Source organism: Micromys minutus (assembly GCF_963924665.1).
Source record: "Micromys minutus genome assembly, chromosome: 21".
NCBI lineage: Eukaryota > Metazoa > Chordata > Mammalia > Rodentia > Muridae > Micromys > Micromys minutus.
In genome coordinates this window covers 28,766,461-28,792,293 of record NC_137956.1, presented here as the reverse complement: position 1 = coordinate 28,792,293, position 25,833 = coordinate 28,766,461, and the positions used below count along the sequence as shown (strand labels likewise).

Sequence of the window (25,833 nt, the reverse complement as noted above, 5' to 3'; positions counted from 1 at the left end):
TTATGTCTAGTTAGGGCTGCCTTTATGTGCGTGGGTGTTGTGCCATCCACTGGAGCATGGAAATTGTACCAGTAGCCACATCACTCATATCTTAAGAAGTAGTTCTCCTTACTATAGCAGCTGTCAGTACCAGTAGCTCTTCAGTAAGAACGGGTCTGGCGACCATCTGCCCCATTTATTTCAGGATTTGGCTGGCTTGACCTTTCGTAGCTAACCCCAGCTTACACTTCTCCACACTCCCTTTAGTTCCTTTGCTCTATACAGTTCTCCTTAGTATGAGTATCACTTTCACTTAAGTTCATAATTCATTAAGTTTTATCTCAAGAATTCTCTCAGACTTTTTGCAGGCAGTCTTTCCAAATTACTTTCCCTTGGTGACCACAAATCTCATTTCTGCCCCTTTAGTTTTGCCTTTTCCAGAATATAAAAGTGAAAATCTCATAATTAAAGCCATGTGTGACAGGTATTTTTAAGGAGCATAATGTTTGAAATTCATCCTAGATTGTGGTTTTTATTGCAGAATAGTATTCAGTTCTAGATGTACTGCAGTTCATCAGTCCATCCTTGATTAATTTAGACATTTGTGGGGTTTTTCAGTGAACTGGCTGGTTTTGTGTCAACTTGGTACAAGCTGGAGTTATCACAGAGAAAGGAGCCTCAGGTGAGGAAATGCCTCCATGAGATACAACTGTAAGGCATTTTCTCAACTAGTGATCAAGGGGGGGAGGGCCCAGCCCACTGTGGATGGTACCATCTCTAGGATCCCTTGCTTTTATAAGAAAGCAGGCTGAGCAAGCCAGGGGAAAGAAGCAAGCCAGTAAGTAACATCCCTCCATGGCCTCTGCATCAGCTCCTGCTTCCTGACCTGCTTGACCTCCAGCCCTGACTTCCTTTGGTGATGAACAGCAGTGTGGAAGTGTAAGCTGAATAAACCCTTTCCTCCCCAACTTGTTTCTTGGTCATGATGTTTGTGCAGGAATAGAAATGCTGACCAAGATATTCAGTTTTTAGGGACTAAATGTTAAGTTGACATAAACATTCATAAACAGGCATTTCATCATGTTTGTTTCCGTCCGGCCAGAACCTAAGAATGAGGTTACAGTTTACATGTATCTTTACCTGTGGAAAGTGTCGTTCGTTCTGTTTTCTGATATGGTTGTTCCGAGTGTCAGTCTTTTTAATTTTAGTCATAAGTAGCTGTGTATCCCATTACATCCCAGATGGCAGATGACTGAATACTTTCTGTGCTTGTTTGAATACACCTGTCATTTGTGAATTCTGCTAAATATCTTGTTGAAGGGTTGTCCGAGTTTCTGACACTTATTTGTCGGGGCATACAATTTGCAAATTAGCCTTGGCTGTCTTTCCATTTTAACAGTTTCTATCAAAGAGTGCAAGTTTTAAATTTTTGTATGACACAGCTTTTGGTTTTAACTTTCTTAATGGCAGGTATTACTATATCAATATATAAAGTATTCTTTGTTTCATATTTGGAGTGATAGGCTTCAAACCCAGATCTACTCCATGTGGATTTGACATTCTAGATCCTGAAATAATTTCTTTTTAATGATTTGTTATTTGAAATTTTGAGTGATACTGAATATATTTCTGTCCTGGGCTGTTTTTCCTAATGCCCGTTTTCTATATTAACCTTGGATTCCATTAGCTCTAGCTTCATTGCAGTAAGTAAAATCTCTGAGTTGTTATTCTCAGGACCTCACTGGGTAGCTTTTAGTGCTGTAAGGAAAAATTGTTTTTATTTTTCTGTTGTTACTGGAATTTTCATTTTGGTGTTTTTTAACAGTATTTATTCTGTTTTTAGGCTGGCTAGTTCTAGGGTTATAGGCGTGCACTACATAGCTTTATATGGGTGCTGGGGACTATAGTCGGTCCTCATGCCTGTACACTGAGTGCTCTTACCCACTGAGTTTTCTCCCCAGCCTTCCCTTAGCCTCATGAGAGCTGAGATTACATATGTGAATTTCCTACTCTTGGGTATAGAGAATAATTACTTAGGTTATTACTTAAATTCTTTTTTCCTTTAACTGGTTTAAATAATATATTTTGCTAAATAGTATTGTTTTGCTAAATATTTTTGTTTTTTTTTTTTTCTTTTTTTTACTAATTTTGCCTGTTCTGTACACATGGAAATAACAGTTAATGACTGTAAAACTATATATTTTGTAAATACAGTCCTGAGTGTTGGAGTATTTAAAATTAGAAATAAGTACGGTTATTCATAAGTAATTTATCTCTCTTCTATTGCTTAGAATTAGTTTGAGATTTTTAAAGGATTAGAAATTTGAAAGATGGGATATAATTCATACACTGTAGAGTCCAACAGAGCTATGGACTCTACATGGGCAACTCAGTTTGTCAGTCATTTTTAGTAAAAGCCATTATTGGAAGTCTTTCTTTACCTAATTATGCTTTCTGTGTAAATTACTAAACTCATTTTTTCCTATATTTTATTCTGATATGTGGGTACTATGGCCACCAGCTACAACATGACAGAGTTTTCCACAGTTCCCTCAGTTCGTTTAGTAACTGAAAGTTCATTTGCAGTCAAGTAAGTGGAACTTTCAAAAAAAAATTAGTCGTTAAAATTTTAGCTTTTAGTAAGGTTGGGTTAGAGTGCTAGGTGGGAGTGTGTCTTCTCATTGGCTGGTTAGATGCCTACATTCTACTCTTACCGATTGTTTTGTTTCATTTCGGGTTTTTTTGTAGATGTGGTGGTACAGTGGGAGCTATTCTGACATGTCCACTGGAAGTTGTGAAAACACGGCTGCAGTCATCTTCTGTGACACTATATATTTCTGAAGTTCAGCTGAACACCATGGCTGGAGCCAGTGTCAACCGAGTAGTGTCCCCTGGACCTCTTCATTGTCTAAAGTAAGCAAAAATTCGTGGACTTTTTTGATGCTGAGATCTTAGTGATTCCCACATGCTTAGTTTTTATCTTCCATATTTTAAAGGTTCTTTTAAAAACTCAAAAGTCAGAAGTTAGTATGAATCACACTTCATAGTAGTGATAGACCATAAAGGAGTAGAACAATTATAAAGATCATTTAAAATGCAATATTTCCAAATTCTATATATTTAGAATATTTTTTCTACATTATCCAGTGAATTTTTTCTAAAGGTACTACAGTATTTTGTTTTGAATTGCTTTTTTATTTGTCTGTTTGGTTGTTTGATTTGTTCTCAAGCAAGGTCTCACTATATTGTCCTCACTGGTCTAGAATTGGTATCTAAAACAGGCCTGACTCTGTGCCACCATGCCCAGATGGCAGTTTTGTTTGCTTTTGAAATGAAGTTAGTGTTGTACTAACTATTGTGTGTTTAATGTTCACATGTGTGCATGAGTACCTCTGTCTAATTGCTGGTGGTCTGTTTTCATTTACAAAATATAGAGCATATAACCTAAACAGTTGCAGCTTAAAACAATTATCCCAGTTTTTAAATATCTGTGTGTTGTTATTTTCTGATGACTTGAAAAAAAATTATTAGCATGTTTATATTACTAGACTTAATTAATTCACTTTCAAGACTGGCTGTGGTGATACATACCTTTAATTCCAGCACTTGGAAGATGGAGGTAGGTCTTTGAGTGTGAGGCTAGCCTGGTCTATAGAGCAACTTCCAGGACAGCCAGGGCTATACAGAGAAACCCTATCTCAAAAAGCAAAACAATAAAAAACTTAACTCAGATCAGTTTCTATGTCTTTAGGTTTGTATTAGAACCTGAGTTCCTGTGTGTCTGCCTTATCAGCTCACATGACTTAAATCTGTTTGAATTTAGTTCAGTAGTGTTTGTTTTGTAGGAGCAGATGAGCTCATTCAGGGTGTTTACATTTGCTACTAAATTGCATCACACTGTTCAGCTTGGTTACCCAAGTACATGAAAGGTGGAATAAAACTCAGCAATTTTTAATTAAATTAAAATGTCACGATTACAGAAAAGTATTGATAAGTGTAGTAGATGTATCTTTTTTTAAACTTATTCATGTATTTTATGTATATGGGTGTTTTGTCTACATATATGCACATCAGAAGAGGACATGAGGTTCCATGGGAACTATGGTTACAGATGGTTGTGAGCCCTACCTTGTGGGTTCTGGGAATCGAACTCAGGAAGAGCAGCCAGTGACTCTTAACCACTAAACCATCCCTCCAGTCTCAGGAAATATATCTTAGAATCACAATTCTGACATTACCATTGATTTGGTCTTCTTAAAATTTTCCCTTAGACCCCTGAGATATATTTTGTTCTGGTTTTCAGCAATTTTACTTTTACTTCATCATAAGAACTTTAGATATCTCTCTAGATTTGTTTGTTTGTTTTTAAGTATAGATTTCTCAGGTTTTGTGTTGTTGTCTTGAGACAAGGCTTCATTGTGTAACACTGGCTGTCCTGGTACTACTCCATGTACACCAGGCTGGCTTCAAACTAAAAAGATTTAACTGCTTTTGCCTACCCAGTAATGGGATTAAAGGCATGTACCACCACCACCACCATTTTCTTAAAGTTTTCATTCTCTTCTTTAATCTTCTTATAAATTAATTTAATCACCAAAGAATCCGATACTGTTTAGTTTTCTTATGGTAAATTGGGATTAGTGAAAAGTTACTTTTTTTTTTCACAGTTAACACCTTGGACTTCATAAAGAAAAGTCTTGCCCCTTAGCTCACACCTTTGATTAACTAGAACATTCATCTGCCTTTTAAGAGATCTTTCTTGAATATATAGATATCCAGAGAAGCACTTGGTCTGCCTGTCTGTTAGCCCTAAAATTTCCTTGCCTTGTTTTTGTTTGTTTGTTTATTGCCCTAAGTCAGTCTAATTAGACTGGCCTGAACTATTTCAGCTTCCCAAACGTAGAATTGCAGGCATATACCACTAATCTGGCTACTACATTAAAATATTCCTGTCCCTTCTCACCTCTGTAACTTCATTAACTATCTAATTCAGAAAGCCTTTTATGTTTTAAACTCTACCTTTTTTTGTTCTGGCAGTAATGTCTTGTACAATATTTGCTTATTGTCACCTATTAAATTATGTCTTAATATGCTTTTTTCACAACTAATCAGCAAATTTTCAGTGTGAAGGGCTGTTATGTTTTCTATCTTATTATCTAGTCATACGCTGTTTATACATTAAGTTCTCAATATAGTAAATACTGACTGAAACTCACTAAGCATTCTAGTAACCCTTAGGGCATTAGGGTGATAGATTTTTCTTTCAGTAGCATCTCACTGAAACAATTGGCATGATACTGCAGAACTTGAGGGTATGTCCCAAGATGAAAGACTTCATGGACTGGGTTATGGTTCGGTGGTGGAGGGTTTACCTTCTAGTATAAGTCTGATCCCCAGCACCAGATAGACCCTGAAAGTAGAAAGAAACTACATTTCTAACTGTGGAATTGAATATGCTGATACAAGGAGGGAACGGAAAGAGATCAAGTCCCCGGGCACTGCCCAAGCTGCATTCTTGTTGTTTGCTGCCTTTCTTTTGGTTGAGCTCCTAGCCTTGCTGTAGAGACTTGCTGTTGCCCTGAGTAGAGTTTATTTTTTTGATGGCTAAGCTGTTGCTGAAACTGAAATAAACTAGGGTTTGGCCTGCCCTAAAAAAGAAGGAAAAAAAAGACAAAATCAATGTCAATATACACTTACTTTTTCTGAAGCCTAGCTTTACTTGAAACTCACTCTGAAGTCCAGGTTAGTCTCAGACTTAGAGTGGTCCTCTCATCCCAGCCTCCCAGGTATTAGAGTTACAGGCATAGACTCTGCATGCTTGGTTAAAACCACAGTTTTTAAAAATTTTGTGCATGTGTGTATGGGCACATACATGCCACGGTATACATGTAGAAAACAAAGGCCAATGGTCTGGAGTCTGTTTTCTTTCAACCTTTAGGTGAGTTCCAGGGATCCAAATCAGATCCTTAGGCTGCATGGCAAGTGCCTTTGCCCACTGAGCCATCTTGCTAGCCATTTTTAAAGAGAATATATACAGAGTTTTGTTATCACTTGAATCATCAGTACTTTTCCTGTGCCCACCACCCAAAAAAAAATGTTTTTATAAGTAATGCAGTGGACCTAAAAAATACATCATAAATGTGACATTGGCTTTGCTCTAGAATATTAATAAAGGGAAATGGAAGAATATTTCTTTCTAATAATTTGCTTTTATCTTTTCAGGGTTATCCTGGAAAAAGAGGGCCCTCGCTCATTGTTTAGAGGATTAGGCCCCAATTTGGTGGGAGTGGCTCCCTCCAGGTAAAATAAAAAAGCTAAGTAAGATTCTGTCTGTCTTTATTTCAAGGTATCTGGATATAATCATTTGCTGAAACACATACATTTCAGTATTCATGGGAAGTTAGATAGTTGTGTTTCTGTTGCTAATCAAAAGGAATTTACAAAGAAAACCTTGGTTCTGGGTCTAACAGAAGTTCATTGTGCTGTGAACACAAAGGAAATGATTCATGTTGTAAGGAGGCAGTGTAGTGTTTGCTTTAAACTATGGATGCTTTTACTTGAAAAATAAAGTGTGGAATAAAATAGTTCTAACTGTGGTAACTCTTAAATTTCAAAAAACAAAACAAAATGTTTTTAAAGAAAATAAAGAGTTTGTTGTAAGTGTGTGGAGGGGTGTTTGTTTTTGTTTTGAGACAGTCTTACTGGGTAGCTCTGCTAACCTCAAATTTACCATGTTCCTACCGAATATACCTGAGTGCTAGAATTACAGAGGTTTGCCTGACTATAAATAAGCATTTTTAAATATATTTATTATGTATGATTTTTTTTCTGCACAAATGTATGTGCACCGTGTGTGCCTATTCAGAAGGGGGAGTCAGGTGCTCTGCAACTGGATTCTTCATGCTGTTCAAAAAATGCTGTTCAAAAAAGTTCATATTTAGGATGAACGTGGACACCTAGTTCTGTACTTCAAACTACACACTTCATTCACATCCTGTTATTTACTGTGTTTCTCTTTCATTTTAAGAAAGTATTCAGAGTTGAGCTTGGTTGCCTACTCCTGTAATTGAGAGGCTGAGCAACATTATCTTGGATTTAAAACTAGGGCTTAGCTACTTCTGGGGAAAATGCTGGGTGAGTGGGTGGCGGGAGTGAGATGGCTCAGTGTGTAATGGAAGGGATGGTTGCTAGGAGCTATACCTTTGAGTTTGGCTGTTTTTTTCTTTTTCTTTTTTTTCTTTTTTTTAAGTACTAAATGTGCTTAAAAATAGCAGAGTATGTAAGAGCAGTGTAACATAAAATAAAACTACATTTTATAAAACCAAAAAAAAAAGAAAAAAGTACTAAACGTGCTTTGTGGAAAAAAATGGGTAAACCTGATGGTATGTTGAATAAATCTGAAGATTTATATCTTACTAAAACTAATTTTTTTAATTTTTAGAGCAATATACTTTGCTGCTTATTCAAACTGCAAGGAAAAGTTGAATGGTGTTTTTGATCCTGATTCTACCCAAGTACACATGATTTCAGCTGCAATGGCAGGTATGAATATTTAATAGTAAAATCTCATCTACATCTGGAAAAGTTAATGATGACTTCATATCAAATTAAGATGGTTAGTGTGCTTTTTAATAATTAAAGTGTGCAAAGTGGGTTTTGTTCATTTGAATAAAACATTTACTATACATATAATCTGTTATCAGTTAGATCTTTGTACTTAAGGGTTTAAGTGGCAGACTGAAGACTACATTTATTTTGCTGTGTATTGATTAATATTTGATGCATTCGTGCTTTAAGAGTCCGGTCGTTCTTTCACTGGAGTTAGAGCTGCCACTTACTGTCCTCAGTTTCTGTTAGTGACTTTCTGCTCCTATCTGGAATATGCTGCCAGGACTTAGTGCCTGCCGTATTTCTTGTGTCCTATGCTCAGATGCTACAGTTTTGTGGGGTTCATTATGGCCCAGTTATTATAGTTGGTGTACCATAAAGTATATTCTCATTCCTCACAATCTGGACTTCACACTGGACCTGAACATTAGACACTGGCTTATGTGCACATGCTGTATAGAAATGTTTCCAGCAACTCAGTGTCCTGATGAAATGATTCTTAATCAAATAGCCCTCACAGGTCTCTGCCTACCTTCCATGAATGAGTGGTAAAGATCCGTTTGCCATTCTGATTCTGGAGTCATCTGTGCCATGCATGTTAGACAAAGCCTTGAATTTTAGTTCTTTGTAGAAATGTCCCTCGGTTTTCTGAGAATTGTTAATCTACCTCCTATTTCCAAATTGCCCTGTAATTTCATAAACCATAGCTGCTTTTATCAGCTGTTGATCAATAAGTTGACTTTCCATCGTGTGCTCAAGGAGTGCCTTAAACTGCTAATCATTTTCTACTTAGAATAGTTTGATTTGAACCACATATATAACCAACTAAGCGTATGTTTGAAATACTGATTTGTAAAATATTGATAACGTCTGCTATATAATAAATCTAGTATATACTTCACAAATTGTTTTCAAGACTTTACATTTTTACAACTGTTGGCTGATTGACATTTTGAAGCTGGAAGGAACAGTGTAGTGTTTAAAGTCAAGATACTATATCCTCTGATTTGCCAGCTTAGAGATCTTGAATAAGTTAGGTAATTCCTGGGAGTTTTTAATGACCTTATCCATGGAATAACTGGATTGATCTGGATAGATTGGGTTTTGAGAGTTAATTCTTAGTGTAATAATATTTACCTAGTTACAAACTAGAATTTTGTACTTACACTATTTATAGATGTTGATTAGGAAACTCTTATGTATTTGACTGGATATTGGTGAAAGTTGGGCCACTTAGTTATAAACCCAGTAACCATTACATTAGGTCAATAATATATTTCTAGATTTCAGCATTTGTGGTTTGGGGGCAGTGGGGTTATTTATATCTAACTCCAAAAAATTTAAAAGAAATGTTACTGTTACTATAAAAAATTAAAGTCAAGAAGCTAGATAAAAAAATCATATTAAAGTTGACAGTGTTTATTATAGATTTATTATTGCAATGTTAGAGGGTCAAAGTATCTAAATTCTTACCAGAATATCTTATTAGGATATATAAACAAAATTTATTATTGGTTTTTTTTTTTTATTGCAAAGTAATTAAGTAAAACTTTTACAATTCTTTTCTCAAATGTATAACATCTTCATTAATACTGTTTCCCAAGATGAATTTTGGTAAATTGATAAGCATGCATATACAGACATTATTACACTGTGTACTTACTGTGTAATTTGAATTTTTTTTCATTTGTTTACAGTTCCATTGTCCTGAAAATTATGCCTTCTACATTTCTTTGCACTGTTTGTTAGTATTAACATTTAGCTTTGCAGTTTTTCATGTGTAGCTACATGGCTGGTGAACAGAATGGTCCAGTACAGATTGACTAAGGTAGCTTTTTGCCCCATTTATTCTTAAAATAATCTGCACCAGATGGTTCTGGGTTTTCTTCCAGGTCATATTTTTGGACATTGAAGAATGGTTTAAAGGTACAAAGTACTTAAAGATAAATCATGTGAAAGAGTTTTTAACTGGCTGCTTAAAAAAAAAAAATGCTAACCTTGTCACCTTAGTAGCAAAAAATACATTAAAAAACTCAACCATATTGCCTTGGCAGTTTTGCCACACCAGTCAGCATGCACTGCTTCTCTCTTCAGTTTCAGTTTACAGATTATCCAAATTAACTAAAACATGTCATTTAAACATTAAAACTTAGTTAAAAGTGTTGTTAAAGAGAGTCGTTTTTTTTTCAGTATTGTAAGTGGGCACACCTGGAATGACTGTATGTTTTTGTTTACTGAAACATTTTTCAATTACAAAGATATTTCATCCAAGCAATGCTAATTGTTTCTGTGTTTACCCACCTTTCTGCTACTGTTGACACTGTTTACTATAGTATATAGGATATCTGTTTTGTGTCTGGTTTTGTTGAAATAATCTTGAGTAACCTTCCAAGTGCACCCTGGCACATATTGGTATGCCAAAAATTTGTATTAAATTTCTTCTTTCTTTATAGTAATTTCCAGTTTTTAAAAGTTTACCTGACAAACACATTCTTTTTATATGTAACATAAGTATAAAGGAAATGAGTTTCTATTTTTATTATTGTTTATCCATATAGTGTGAAATTTCTAGTATATCAATAAATATCATCATTCAGTATTGTCGGTATACCTACTGAGTAGTATTTGCTTCCAGAATATATTATCTATTTATTTTTGTTTGTTTGTTTTTAAGAATGCATTTTTCCAAGATTTTTTTTGTGATTTTTAACTTTGTTATTTAAATGTAAAGTTAGGTGTGTTTTTTTTGTTTTTGTTTTTGTTTTACTCCTTAAATATAAAGTTTACCTTACAGTATTCAGCCAGATGCATGGTTGGACAGCTGCTTTGTATGCTTATTTGTGAACGTTTTTTCTGTTTTCTGTTTTGTAGAACACGAGAATTAATACAAATAATGCAGACTATTCCATAAGTATGGCTGCAGTGTTACTGCTAGAGCCCCAGGTGACAGGCACTACCGTTAGCAGTGAGTGCTTCGGTAGTTCCGCCAAGTTCCAGACTGATGTGCTCTTGGGGCTCTGTGTGTTTCTGTTGTGTATTTTAATCACTAGATAATCTGATTATTAAAGTACAGATAAAAGTGTTTACAACTCTTCACGGTAGATAATAGTGACAGGAAACGGGGCATAGAATCCCTTCTCGTTTTCGTTGTTTTAGATTCTCCCTTGACAAGGTTAGCATTTTTTCTTCTTTGAAAGACAAAATTGATCGTCTTTTAGGTAAGTATTTGGACTCTGAATCTATCTGCTGAAGATGGCGGGATTGTCAGTACTCTGTGCACTTTTATTATAAACACAAGGCACATTCTGATATTCTCTTAACTTAAATTTTTTTTTAAATCTCACAGTAAATATTTTTTAAATTCTTCAGTGAGATTCAGTTTGTACACATTTGTCTGATGAGGTCGCTGCTTGTTGTTATGATACAGAAAAGCCTGTGTCTATTTTAGGCATTTACTGTACATTTCTCCCGAGAAAAGAGTGAGATCGTGTCATCTCATGCTCCCCATCCGCAGGTCACTTCCTGTAGAAATATGGACTAACTTACACCTCGTGAGTACTGAACTGAGCGTCTCTTGCAGCCTCTAGTATAAGAAACACACCCTGGGATTTTATAGTAGCTGTAGATGAGTAGAAGGCGGGACACGGATTTGTGTGCATTGTTGAGTGTTTCATATAGATTTAACTCTGGCCCCTTTGTTATCCTTCTAGAAGGAAAAACATTCAGTTAACATTGTAATCTGAGGTCTTCAGCTTGGCTGTTACAGCCTTGACCTCCACAGAATGACAAGAGTATATATCAATATGTTAGAGTTTGTAGTTTTAATATGCTGTCCTACAGCTGTTAAATAATAGTAGTTGTCTTTTGTCTTTGCTTAGCTAACATTTAGAAGTCTAATACAGTGCTTTCCACTCTCGGCTACTGATACTTTGGTTACTGCTTTTTTTTTTTTTTTTTTTTTTTTTTTTTAAAATAAAGACTGGTGTCTCTGTTTTCTAAGAAATGCAGACTATAGTGAATAAGTCTTAGCAGTTTTAGTGTACTTTAAGTTTTAAAATAGTTTGAATGCTTTAGTCTTAGGAGGTTAGATATGGTTTGTACTTTCAGAACTTAATTGAAATAGGTACTGAAATGCAATACTGTAGGTATCAGTCATTTAAACATTCTTGGTGAGTTTCTACAGGTGGGATTTATTTATTTTTAATTGACTTACCACGTAGAGTTTGATTTGATGTACAACTTAAATTATTTAAAGTTTTCTAAAGTTTCTCAGTAAAACACTGATACTACTAACTAAATGCCTCTATTGGCGCTTTGCTTTAACTGATTCTGGAACTCTGTACACTTTGAATCTACAAGTGAATTCCTCACTGTACTTTCTAGTTTGTTTAGTGATTTATTGGGTGTTCTGAACACACTAGTCTCTTATTAAAATGTAACAAAACTAAAACAGAATAAAAACTGATAGGCAATTTCTAAACTTCAAGATCACCATGCCCAACATCTGTGTGCTTGTTGTCAATGTAGCAAGAAAACATGTTAAGTTGTGGCTAACCACAAATTTCCTTATCACATCATTTTGTTAATAGTAAAATTTTGTTTTATTTCATTTGCTTTATTTATAAAATAGGTTATATTTTTCCAGATTTAATTAGTCCAATGTCTGTTTTGCTACTTAAACTTTTTTGCTTTCTTTCTTTTTTTTTTTTTTTTTTTTTTGGTTAAGAGAAAGTAATACTGTAAAGCATAAGAACCAGTTAGCTTTTTTTTTTTTTTTTTTTTTTTTTTAAAGGACCAACAGCTAAAAGCCTATAAATAATGCCTAGATTCTTGTCCAAGCCAGTAATTTGCTGAGTAGCTAATCGTCTATACTCTGGTGGTGCCAGAACAATCACAGTAGGTAGAGCTAATGTCAATCACAAGATAACATGTTCTCACTTACCTAAATTTTAATAGTGACCTATTACATACTGAATTTTAGTTAAGTGAGAAATACCTTTTGTTTGCTTTCTGACATTGTTTATTTACAGAGAAATATTAAAGTTATTATTTGAGTATTAAAAATCTTGTACTCCGAGTAATAATTTAAAATATATGTGGTGAGGGATTTTGTGACTTGGAAGATGATTAAGGGCATAAACTTGAACTAAGTGTTTTATTTTAAATTTAAAATTGGTGGTAATCTTTTCAACAAAGTAAGCTGAATGAAAGTTTTTAATTGGATAGCTTTATTTTTAACTCGAGAGAAGGAATTCTACTTTATGCCTTTTAAATTAGGTTTTATAAGAAGGCACGTAATTATTCCTATGAATAATTAAAATCATTGTGAATAATGAATAGTGTGGATTTATCCTGCTCTTTTTCAATTAGAGACTCTTCATCCTACTGTGTAGACACCTAGCTAATATAAATATTTTGGTGTTACAATTCTTGTTTAGTAAATAAGAATTGGGGTGAGGGGTGTGGCTTTGTAATTCCCACTTGTGTAGCAGCTGTGAAGCCCTGGTTTCAGTCCCCAGCAACAAGGAGTCATTTAGTTGGTGTTTCAGCCTTTATTGATGTCTGAAAATGTTTAAATTTTAATTTTTTGAGTTTAACTTTCTCATTTAGAAAAATGAGATTCAAAGAAGAAAAAAATGTATTCTCAGACTAAGCATGTAAGACAAATATTTAAACTAGTCTGATAGTCATGTTTTTTTTTTCTTTCACCAAGAATAAATTCATGAGAAGAGTCTCTTATTTAAAAGGATATTCTTTGGCAATCTGTTCTACATTTTAAATTGATTATGTTATTACCTGCTAATGCCAAAGTTATTGGTCTCATTCCTCCTTATGTAGTATTAAAGGCACTTAAAAGCAGAAACTATACAATAGTGAAAATATTATTAAAAATTTAATAAACCAAACTTTGTTTTTCTAAATAGGCTCAATTGGGACACCCCTTTATTTGAGGTGTAGCTATTTCTACAGTGTTAAAAAGGCATACAAAGAAGTAAGGTTTGAGTAAGTTAATGATCTCATATTGCAGAAGGGGAAAGAGCAGTAAGAGCCTTAGTAGACAGTTGAAGAAAATCATTTCACTTAAAGGAGCAGCTTTAAAAGCCAAGGAGAGTTTATGATTGGCTCTAATAATTTAAAGAAGGATTAAATACATCACAGCATTTTTTCTCATATTAAATGTGCTGAGTATAGTATCTTTCTAAAGCAACCTGTGTGACCTGTTAGTATTTGATAGAAGGTTTTAAAATAACTAGTTCTTTAACTTTGTAAAGTTTTTATTGATCTTAAATGGAAAAACAAAATAAACACTTTTATATAGATGAAACATCTTTATAAATTTTTGTCACTAAGATTGCATTGTCTATACTGTTTTCCTAGAAATAAAAGACAATGTATGGTCGCAGAAAGCACACTGCTCCAGAGATCCTAATTTACACTAAAACTGAGCCACCCCACTTTGGCCACTGCTACTCTGCAGTGCTAGTTCCTAGGTGAATGTGAATGACAGAGAGCTGCCTTCTCCCCACTGACCTTCACTGTCTGTACAAGTGAGAAGGAAAATCCAATTTGTCATTTTTTGGACAAACTTTTTAAGAGTTTTTATTTGTATTTTAATTGGGTAATAAGTACTCCCACCTATTAACCCTAACAAAAATCTTACCTTTGTGCTAATACTTACTTACTGGGGGAAAAAAAATCTTGGCCAAACTTCTGGTCCAAAGACCAAAATATTAGTTTGTGGTGCCATTAATATAGGCTTCCCTTGTAGTGTAGCAGGTGATAGGATTCGCCCCCAGGCAACTGTTGTAGAATGTATTCTTTTGAGTTCTTGATTACACAAGATTTGTTTGTAAACTTGGATTATAGAGTAGAGAGCACCATTTGCGTGTAGGTTAGAAGACTTTGGGTGAGGTTAGAGTCTGCTCCTGAAAGAATCATTTAGGAAGGCCAGAGTTGTGATAGGTGTTCATGGTAACCTGAACATAAAATGAAAAGTATAAAACTTTTATCAATTAATAGTTTGAACATTAGTAGACATTTTCTTTACTATAGATTCATATAATGTAAAGATCCTTAATATTAATAATGTGGTTCTTGTCTACTGACATCATCTTAACTATATTTGTTTAGGTTTTACTGCAATCACTGCAACAAACCCCATTTGGCTTATAAAGACTCGGTTACAGCTTGATGCAAGGTATGTTTTTATTTGGTTGATTTGGTTTGGTTCTGAGACAGGTTTTTACTGTAGCCCAGGAGGAGCACAAGCTTCCTTCAAATACACGGTGATCTTACTGCTTCAGTCTTCCAAGGTGTTGTATCTATAGCTGAGAACTTTACATTCTAAACAATAAACAAAGAGAGACTGGGAGACTGACTGGGACTGACATGGGCTTTTGAAGCCTCAAAACTTCCTCCTACATATCTCCTCTAACAAGGTTATACCTCCTAGTTTAAGGACCAAGCATTCAAACACCATGAGTCTATGGGGGCCATTCTCATTCGACTACCATAGTGGTCAACTATTGTACATTTTTAAGATTCTTAAGATTCTTTATACATCTTTCCCCTGGTTTTGTAGTTTGGAAAATGATGTTTTATCCTGTAGGCTATGAAAATAAAGCTGACTTCACAGATCATTAATAGTTAATTATCTATTATCCATTTTCCATATTTCATGTTGAATTATATACTATTTATAAACTTGAAAGGAAATGGCCTAGTTAATTTAATTTTGACTAGTTCTTTAAATGGAATGTTGAATGTTGTAGCTTTACAAAGTTTATTTCTAAAAGCCAAAGATCTGAAAGTAATTCAGGTAAGAGCCCATGGTTTTAAAAGTGTGACATTCTATTATTATAAAACTATCACGGTTATTACTACAGTACCTTTACAAATTTTTTTATATATACATACGTACTATATATAAATGTATATATGAAAGAGTAGATTCTGTACCCTTTAAGAATAACTACTGTATACCCTTAAGTGGCACTAGAAGAGATAATATTTGGAAAGATACTGAGTAATCACTTTGTAAATGTAGGGACTGAGTCACTATTTATCAAGCTACTACAAGGGAGTCTAGCTTACATTTATCTGGTAACTTTTCAGGTGGACTTTTGTGAAATTGAAAGAAACCCAATTATAATCCTTACTTTAAGGTACAGTGTCATAATTTAACACCTCCTTTGGCTTTTGGGGGTGAGGTTTGCTTGTTTTTTTTTTTTTTTTTTTTTTTTTTTTTTTTGAGACAGTGTCTTGATTACATAGATCTGGCTGGCCTGGAACTCACTGTATAAACTAAGCTGGCCTCACTCACAAAAGATCCACGGTCTATGCTTCCCAGAGTGTTGAGATTATGGTGCACGTCACAGTGCTGACAGTGCTGACCCTCATTGTTTCATGTCACTAAATAAAGGACATTTAGCCTCATTAGAACTGGAGTTGTGACAGTGTTAGAGCTTGGGGTTTTGGTACTTTTTTGAGCCTTCCTTGGGTCAGCACTTGAGCATGGTGTGGAGTTGCCTAAAAGAGTTGGCTGAGCATGTATTTCCTCCCTCCTGAATCCCTTTGAGAAATGCAGGAAGCTGAAATGTCAATGTAGTATGTTATGTTTTCAGTAAGGCAGGATATTCATCTAATAAGACATTTAAGGGAAAATAAGAAATCTAATAAATTTATACCTTGACATTTTTAATGAGTTGACAAAAGACCATTGTTTAGTAGAGTACTATATTTTAAAAATACACATTTTGTTAACTTCAATAAAAATATTCTAGTACTTAATGTCAGTAATATTTCCCTCCTTTTTTTCTTGCAGGAATCGTGGGGAAAAGCGAATGGGTGCTTTTGAATGTGTTCGTAAAGTATATCAGACAGACGGACTGAGAGGATTTTATAGGGGCATGTCTGCCTCATATGCCGGCATATCAGAGACAGTTATCCATTTTGTTATTTATGAAAGTATAAAGCAAAAGCTACTGGAATGTAAGACAGCTTCTGTGATGGAGACAGAAGAGCAGTCTGTGAAAGAAGCATCGGATTTTGTGAGAATGATGCTAGCTGCTGCCACCTCAAAGACCTGTGCCACAACCATAGCGTACCCACATGGTGAGCGGGGAGCTGGGCCAGGACGGCTTGCCTGGGGCATACAAGACTCAATGACCATATAAGAAGATGCTGTTCTTAATAGTTTTGAGTCTAGTTATGCATCATTTTTAAATGGAAAACAAAAAAAAATGTTAAAAATTGTAATTTGCCCAAGGATATGTCAGAAATGGATACCAGATTTAAAGTCTTTAAATTAGAAGGACTCAAGCAATTTACTATTAAACATGCCCACCAAAAAATTGCTTTTAATATATCCTATATTCATCTTCACTGTATTCATAGATAACATTTGCTCACTGGGCTTTCTTTACTTTGCACCCTTACCTGGTGCGGGTGACTCGGGCTGTATTGATGTCTGCGCAGGCTCACTGGTTTCAGTAAGCTATATGTTGAGTCACTGCCATGAGTTTGTAGTGACAGATCAGCTGTATGCTCAGCATGAGGAAGGTGAAAAGGTAGCAGTAATGTTGCAGTAAAATGATTTTCTTTTTTTCCTAAACAGAAGTTGTAAGAACACGACTACGTGAAGAAGGGACAAAATACAGATCTTTTTTCCAGACACTGTCTTTAATTGTTCAAGAAGAAGGCTATGGGTCTCTTTACCGTGGCCTAACAACTCATCTGGTGAGACAGATTCCAAACACAGCCATTATGATGGCCACCTATGAACTGGTGGTCTACCTACTCAATGGATAGCAGCAGGACTGCCATGCCGCAGAGCAGGAAGACCAAAAGATGACAGTGGACCACGGAATCTTGAAGCCAGCGTGGTGGACAGAAGACGGTAGTTGGGAAACATGTAGCTGCTATGGCTGAGTGGAAGTTTGGTTTTAGGAAGTAAGGTGCCACAGCACATTAATCTTTCGGTGACTAAACCCTGGGCCACCTCTTAGAGAATGCTTAGAAAAGCATCCCTTCCTCAGATTGCCATTTTCTCTACTGTTCACCAGCTCCAGTTTTGTTTTACTGGTTTATGACATTCAGATAATAGTGTTAATTCCATGAGCATTTTGGTCATTTAAACAAAATCATTCCTAAGTATTTACTGTACTGGAACTTTCCAAAGATGAGAGTGATGATTACAGATGACTCACTTGACTTCTGTGGTACTGTAAAACAACAAGTAGATTCTCAACACCCCAGTTCCCCAGAAGGACCTGCCTGTTACAGTGTCTTATGTTATTTGACACCAGTAATCACTATATTTTGAAAACCAGTGAAATAGTATCTAAATGCTTCACATTTTCAACATTAAAATGTTTTGATCACAGCTAAAAGATAGTCATCATGATGTGGATTTTAACACATCAAATGCACGTAGTTAATGGTTTGGAACTATAAAATAAGCTAGCAGATACTTGCTCAGTGATGTAGAGAGAAAGAGCATCCTCATACTTTCTCCAGTTATGTGATGCGGGAATGGATGCAATTTTGATTCATAATTTGATTATCACAGTCTCATACCTACATATTACTTACTTTAAAAGTAGAAAACTCGGGACTTGAATTTTTCTGCTTAGTTTTACATTAAGAATTTTACCTTTTGCATTATTTCACATCTGTATAGGTTATTCTTGGTTGGTAGAGGAAATGGTAATTTTCAGATTTGCCCTTTATAGGCTTCTTGAAGTGATACTAATATTTAGGACAATATAAATATTACAAAGAGACACCCTCAGCCATCAGATGCAAAGAACCTCAGTTGGCACAGAGCCTGTAGATTGAGTGGGCACATGTTCTTCTGCCCTAGTTCCCTAAATGCTCTCTCACAGAGTGAGCTAGTTTTAGTTCATTGTGTTAACAAGATACAGTTTCTAAATTTTGCTATTGAGTCAGCAACATCTTTGAATACTTTAATATAATATATACGGCCATTATAAAGGTGTTTGCTGCAATTCTATAGATTTTCCTATGGATGTTGCTGTACTGACCTGTAAAACTTCTACAATTAAACTCTACTGTGGTACTCATCAATGTACCTTAATTTTACATTTTGTGCAATGGCTTTCTCTTCAGAATGACTTTGTGAATGCACTTTGTGGCCTTTCAAGGGGGTAAGAATTAGGATAGAATTCATGTTAATTTTTTAGCATTGTTATGTATTAGGCAGAAGCAGCATACATAATATTTTTTGGATTTTAGGTGTGTTTTGGAGCTCTTACAGTATTTTAAGAGTGCCGTGTAATGCCACAATATCATGGAGCAGCCGCTCGTCGTTAAGAGCTTTCTCTGCTGTCACCAATGAAGTTTAATTCCCTCTTAAATTTCTCACCTTGACTTCCTTGTAATCAGTAACTGGATGTTTTTGAGGTGCTCAATTGGAATTAAAAATATTCCAATCTATTTGGAGACCAAAGGCAAGTATAGATTGTTACCTTTGGAATTATTGCAGCTTTGACATCTATTACACGGAACATACCAAAAAGTAAATTCCTACCTGGGGGGTTAAATCCGTAGAGAAGGTCTCAGGCTGTAATGTTTGCTTCTTCAGGTGCCATTGATACTGCCTAATACAGCGCCATTTGCTCTGTGGAGATCCATAACACTTAGTGATGTTGAATGTAGGACATGTTCTCCCGTGTTACACAGATGTCAGGTGATGAAGAGAGACATGAACCAGCAGCCCAGGAACAGCTTATGTCATCATTGTAGCCAACATAAGTGTCCTTCAGGGATGAACGTGTAGTCTGTTTCTTGCAAGTAAAACTTATGTAACCTCTAGTGCGTTGTATTCAGCTTTTAAAGTTAGCATGTGATCTGCAGGAAAGGGGGCTTTAGTCTTAAGTGTTTACTTGTAGAGCAACCACTGGCAAGGAGCAATGCAGTCTGTTCTTGTTTTTTCCCTTAGCATTGTCTACCATAGTTTACTTTATGACAGCGATAATCAAAAAGAAAGAAAGAAAATCATATATATGTTCTATATAGTTTGTCTCTGAAGTATTTCTTTGAAGATTTTAATTGTAATGTTTAAAAAATGTGCATACTTGGCATTGGATGTTCTAAAAACTTGTTTTCAATCATATCATCTTTTTAAAAAATGTCTTGAAGAGCTAGGGTGGACCTTGTTGTATACTTTTGTTGCAGTCTTTTCAGAAAATTGAATGTCCTCAGGGCTGGAGCAATAGCTGCTCGAAGCAACCCTCACAGCAGCAACTGCTGTGACTCAAATGCTTGACACTTGGATAATCCAGTTGGTGAATGCCAAGCTTTAGTGGGTACCATACAATGCTTTAAGCTCCCAGAGAACGATCTACCACCAAATCTCTGTCCTTGGGTTGGGTTGGGTTGATTTTTTTTCTTCAAATTTCGTTTTATTTTTGTGGTGATAGGGGCTCTTGTTGTCCAAGATGACCTTGTCTCCTGATTTTCCTGCCTTTGCCTCCTTAGTACTGGCATTAGAAGTCTGCCCCTCCATGTTCATGAACTCTGTTCCAGATCTCAATGTACAACTGTTTATAACCAACTTCACTCATTAAAGGGGCTCAAGTTGTAATTCAGATACCATGACAACATTGTTAGGTCACACAGCCTGGCCCTTTGTTTCATAAACTTGGATGTCTGCTCTCAGTAGCCTTGTTAGGATGAGCACACTTGGGGTGTTCAGAGAATAAATGTTCATTTACTAAAGTCTAAACAATTTTGGCTTTTAAAAACCACTGTGGTGGGGATGGAGAGATGGCTCAGCAGTTAAGATCACTGGCTGCTCTTCTAGAGGTCCTGAGTTCAATTTCCAGCAACCACATGGTGGCTCACAACCATCTGTAATGAGATCTGATGCCCTCTTCTGGTGTGTCTGAAGACAGCTACAGTGTACTCATATAAATAAAAATTAATTTTTTAAAAAAGTCACCATGAAATCATTTTAGTTTGAAAAACTTAAGTGGTAGAAATCAGTCTCCCCCTTTCTCTGAGGACTTTCATCATACTTTTCAGTTCCTGTCCAAACTGTCAGTATAATAGGGACCCCTGAGGAGCTGATGCACAGCTCTTATCGTGACTTTCATCATTCCTAAGATCAATACGTCTGGGTAAACAGGACAGAATTTTGCCATATAAAATAAAGAGTGCTTTCTGCCCCCTCACATACCTTCTTTAATATAACTTTGTTTCTCCTTAATTGTACCTGGATTTTTATGCTGTCCATTTTAGAAACTAAAGGACTAGTTCTGATCAGTTATGCAAAACTTTTTGAATGTACCCCAGTGGATGTGAATTAAATCATACCAATCACTGATGAGTTTTGCCCGTCCATGTGAGTGTTCCTATTGCATTTTTGTACATGGCTGCAAATTATGTGCATTTATGTTCTGTTTATGTTAACTAGCTGACTTGTACTTGAATTAAAATTTAAAAATTAAAATATGCTTTTAAAAATGTGTTTTTTGAACCATATATCTTAATATTTGGTGATGGAGAAGACAGTCATTGCATTGGCATGCTGTGTAGAACAGACCACATTGCTTCTCTGAGATACGTATTTGCTCATTTAGTCATGCAGAAAACTTTGGGCCTGTTAAACTTGGTAATATCTGTGGGTATGAAAAGGTCAGATAGTATAATTTCTTCATGACTTGCACCTGTTGTGCAGTCTTACAAATCTATTGATCTTTCAGCCCAGAACTTTTCATCTATCAAATCTAACTCTTGTCTACAACATTGAACAATAGGAATCTGGTTTATATTATTAAATTGATGCACTCTGTCTAGGTAGTAATATTTTTATATTAACTTTTTTGTTCTGATAATAGATTTCAAGAAAGTTAGTATTTGTAAACCAAAGTACTTGTCGAATAACCAGGAGGATTCATACATAGTAGGGATGTAGATAAAAACGGTGCTAGAAGGCAGGTAAGATGACTAAGCAGGCAGAGGTGCTTGCTGCCAAGTCTGCCTGCCTGCGTGGGATCCACATGGTGGGAGGAAAAACCAGTTCCCACAGGTTGTCCTTTGACTTCCCTGTGCAGACCATGACACTCTACCTCTCTCACACATACACACTAAATAATAGTTGTTCTTAACTGAATTATGCTCCTGGTTCTACCCACTTAACAGTTGTCAAGTTTTACGATTCCTGAGTTTACATGTTCATATAGGCACAGAAGCCAGATCAAACCTGGCCTGTCTTATGGCTCGGATATTGGTATGATTTAGTTCATGTCTCTTGTTAAGGGGTAGGCATGTGTGTGCTTTACTAAATGTCAAGGAGGAATTTGAATTCTTGCCTTCTCAGCATTAGTGCTGAGGTTTGGTCTAATGCTGTCTTGAATGCTAGATTCTGTATCCCAAGGTCTGGTGCCTCAAAGTGGGTGAATGCTCATGAATGCCAGCTTTTGTTGTACACACTTTGCTTTTTAATTTAAAACTATTGGTTGAGAAAAGAAGCCTGCAGCTTGTAACTAGGCAGAAGAGAGGTAGGTGGGGCTTTAGGGGGTCTGAAGAAAGACCAAGAAAGAGAGGGAAGAAATCATGGAGTAGGTAGATCATGGCCATGAGGGCCGGCCAGTTGGAGTCTGAGCAGCTCAGGCAGAACACGGCAAGTGATATCTTGGGATTTTTGACAATGAAGTAGACAAAGTAGAGAGGGTTGGTGTCTGCCCAGCTCTAGTGCTTTTAAGTCATTCAATAAATATAAAGTGAATTTTATGTCTAATATATTTTAAATTTGTGAATTTTATTTGGGAACTAAATGGTCTGAGGTGGGGTAGAAACCTCTAAATAATATTTACCACACCTTTACTGTCACATTTGTACAACTCATAAAACTTAAGGCACGTTCATTATTCAAACTTTTCTTGACCTTTGTCAGATTTTTTCCAAGGTACCTTTTAGACTATTGTGAATAGAAGTGTTATCTTTTATTGCTCAAATATGTTTCTTACTGGTATGTAGGAAGGCTTTTGGGTTTATGTTAATTTTGTATCCAGCCATTTTGCTGTCTTCAACCATTCTAAGAGTTTTCTGGTAGTTTCTTTATAGTCTTGTGTGTAGTATCATGCTATCTACAAATAGAGGTGTTTGGACTTATTTACTCTTTTTCTTATATTTGCTTAGCTTGTGGCTTTAGTGTAAAGCTTCTAGCATGATTGAATAAGTACAGAAAATGGACACCTTTGTGTTATATTAACAAAATACAGGTTTGTTGTGCAGCTTTCTAAATAATGAGATATGTTTCTTCTATTCTGAGTGTGTTTGAGACTTTTACTGGGAAGGGTGTGACACTTACTGATATGTAGATTAAACTATCCCTGTATCTGGACTAAATTCAGCTTCATGATTGTGAATGATCTTTTTAAATGTATTCTTGAATTTGTTGAGAATCTTTGTGTCTGTGTTCATCAGGAAAATTGATGGGAAGTTTTCTTTTGTGTCTGGGTTTCCTATCAAGCTAATAGGGGCATCATAAAGGAGTTTGGTAAGGTTTCTTCCTTTTCTATCCTATGGAATATTTGGAGGAACACTGGCTTTAGTTCTTGGAAGGTCTGATAAAATTCACCACTGGATTCATCCAGACCTGATTTTTTTAGTTTGGAGATTTTAAATTACTAATACAATCATAATTGTTCATCTTCATGTTATTTTTGTGTTATATTCATACACACACACACACACACATATATATATATATTCCGTTTCTTACAGCATTTCCAGTTTAGTGGAATGTTAATTTTTAAGGTAAGATCTAATAATGTTATAAATTTAATCAATATCCCTTGTAATGGCTCTCTTTTCATCTGTTTACTTACATTTATTTATTTATTTATTTTGCTTTTTTGAGACAGAATTTCTCTGTGTGTAGCCATAGCTGTCATGGAACTCACTTTGTAGACCAGGCTGGCCTTAAACTCAGAGGTCCACCTACCTACCTCTGCCTCCAGAGTGGGCCACTGCCAACAGGCTTCATCTTTCTTCTTCCTTCCTTCCTTCCTTCCTTCCTTCCTTCCTTCCTTCCTTCCTTCCTTCCATCCCTCCTTTCTTCCTTCCTTCCTTCCTCTCCTACTCTTTTTCTCCTTCTTTTAATAAGTCCTATTTCTGTTTAGCCTAGCTGAGGGTTTAACAGCTGCATTTAGCTGTTTTAATAACCAAATTTTTGTTTCATTTATTTCTAGTACTTTTTTGTTATTGTTTCTATTTGATTGTGTTCTTCCCTGATGTCACTATTTTTTTCCCATGTACTGATTTGGGGTTTGGCTTGCTTTTATTTTCCCAAGGCTCTTTGTGTCATTAAGTAATTCATTTGTGATGTCTAACTTCTTGCTGTAGGCACACGGATAGCTGTAGACTGCACTCTTAAGACTACCTTCCTGGGCTGGAGAGATGGCTCAGAGATCCTGCATTCAATTCCCAGCAACCACATGGTGGCTCACAACCATCTGTAACGGGATCTGATGTCCTCTTCTGGTGTGTCTGAGGACAGCTACAGTGTACTCATCTAAAATAAATAAATCTTTAAAAAGACCACTTTCCTTATTTTTCCCATGGACTTTGGAATGTTGTGTTTTTATTTTTCTCTAAGAATTTTTTAAGTTTCCTTCCTGGTTTCAGTTATTCGTTCATCATCCGGTATAATAAAGAGCCATGAGTTTGGACTATAGCACTCCAGTACAGGGGATGAAAGCCGCCAAGAACCATGATGGTAACCATTATGCTCCTGTCAGAGAGTTCTAGAAGAGCTAGGCAAGGGCTGGCAAGATAAGCTGGCTTCACTTGAGGAAGTGCCCTTTGCTTCTGCCTCCATTGGACAGGTATACCGAGGCATGCTAAAGGATGGGACTGAGGTGGCTGTGACAACCTAGTGCCCAGGTGTTGCCCAAAGCATCCAGAGTGACATGCAGAACCTGCTAGCCCTGCTCAAGGTGAGTGAGGGCCTACCTACCTGAGGGCCTGTTTGCTGAGCAGAGCCTGCAGACTTTGCAGCAAGAGCTGGCTTGGGATTGTGACTTACCGCAGAGAAGCCGCCTGTGCCCAGACCTTCAGGAAGCTCTTGGCTGCCGACCCCTTCTTCCGAGTGCCAGCCGAGTGCCAGCCGTGGTACAGGAGTGCTGGGCATGGAGCTGGCTGGGGGGGAATACCTCTAGACCAGTGCCAGGTTCTGAGCCAGGACGTTTGGAATCAGATTTGCTTTTGCCTCCTGAGGTTGTGTCTGCGGGAGCTGTTTGAGTTCCGGTTCACGCAGACAGATCCCATTTGGGCCAACTTCCTGTATGATGCCTCCAGCCACCAGGTGACTCTACTGGACTTTGGTGCAAGCCGGGCCTTTGGAACAGTTCACGGACCATTACATTGAGGTGGTGAAGGCTGCAGCAGATGGAGACAGACTGAGTTCTACAGAAATCCCAGGACCTCAAATTTCTTACAGGCTTTGAAACCAAGGCATTCTCTGACGCCCCTGTTAAGACAGTGATGATTCTGGGGGAGCTCTTTGCTGCCTCAGGCACCTGTGACTTTGGGAATGGAGAGACTGCTCGCCGGATTCGGGGCCTCATCCCAGCTGAGCCCACTGCCTGAGGAGACCTATCTATGCTCTACACCACAAGCTAGCTAGGGCTTCCTTAGCCTGTGCCTGTCTCCACGCCTACATCGCCAGCCCGGACCTCTTCCAAGACACCTACCACTGCTATTGGGCCAGTCACCAGACACTGCTACTGTCAGCAGCCTCCTGGATTAGGGACCTCCCTGCTGACCCCACCAGGACAGATTCCATGGGGGTACCAGCTCCACAGCGGGTGGTCCCCTCCTCTGTTCTTGTCCCAGAGCCTAGATCTTGCCTTGGATCTTCAGGCCCTTTGAGTTAGCTCTCTGATCTAAAGTGAGCATCGTTGAATTCTGAGGTTGAGAGTCAGCAGAATCCTGCCACCATCTAAGTGAGCCCTTTCACTCTTCATAGGGTCCACTCTGATGTGGAGGAGGTGCACCTTCGCCCCAGGTCTTCCAGGTCCTCAGGTGAAAGGGCAGAAGGCTATTGGAGGCGGTCCTCACCTTTGTCTCCCTTGCTCCTTTACCAGCTACCTCCTCCTCCTCCGGTTCCAGCCTATGTACTGGAGGTTGAGGGTATGTGTTGATCCTTCCCTATGAATAAAGTCATTCTTCTCCCTCCCCCCAAAAAAGAGCCATGAGTTTGTACATGCCCTATAG

At 36.8% G+C, this 25,833-nt stretch overlaps 1 protein-coding gene and 1 pseudogene across 2 annotated transcripts in view; both read left to right on the top strand.

Annotated features, from left to right (window-relative positions):
- Positions 1-20,548, top strand: part of SLC25A36 (solute carrier family 25 member 36) — a 29,118-nt gene extending 8,570 nt beyond the window's left edge. The window contains exons 2-7 of the mRNA XM_080934301.1: positions 2,728-2,892; positions 6,202-6,279; positions 7,421-7,521; positions 14,719-14,785; positions 16,412-16,701; positions 17,204-20,548. Coding sequence (XP_080790427.1) covers positions 2,728-2,892; positions 6,202-6,279; positions 7,421-7,521; positions 14,719-14,785; positions 16,412-16,701; positions 17,204-17,397 — 895 coding nt within the window. The 3' untranslated portion in view covers positions 17,398-20,548. The remainder of the gene's footprint in view (positions 1-2,727; positions 2,893-6,201; positions 6,280-7,420; positions 7,522-14,718; positions 14,786-16,411; positions 16,702-17,203) is intronic.
- A 1,635-nt stretch (positions 20,549-22,183) lies between these two features.
- Positions 22,184-25,493, top strand: LOC308434375 (atypical kinase COQ8B, mitochondrial-like; annotated as a pseudogene). Its single transcript has 2 exons — positions 22,184-22,234; positions 24,357-25,493. The product of its transcript is annotated as an atypical kinase COQ8B, mitochondrial-like (transcript).
- The last annotated feature ends 340 nt before the right edge of the window (positions 25,494-25,833 follow it).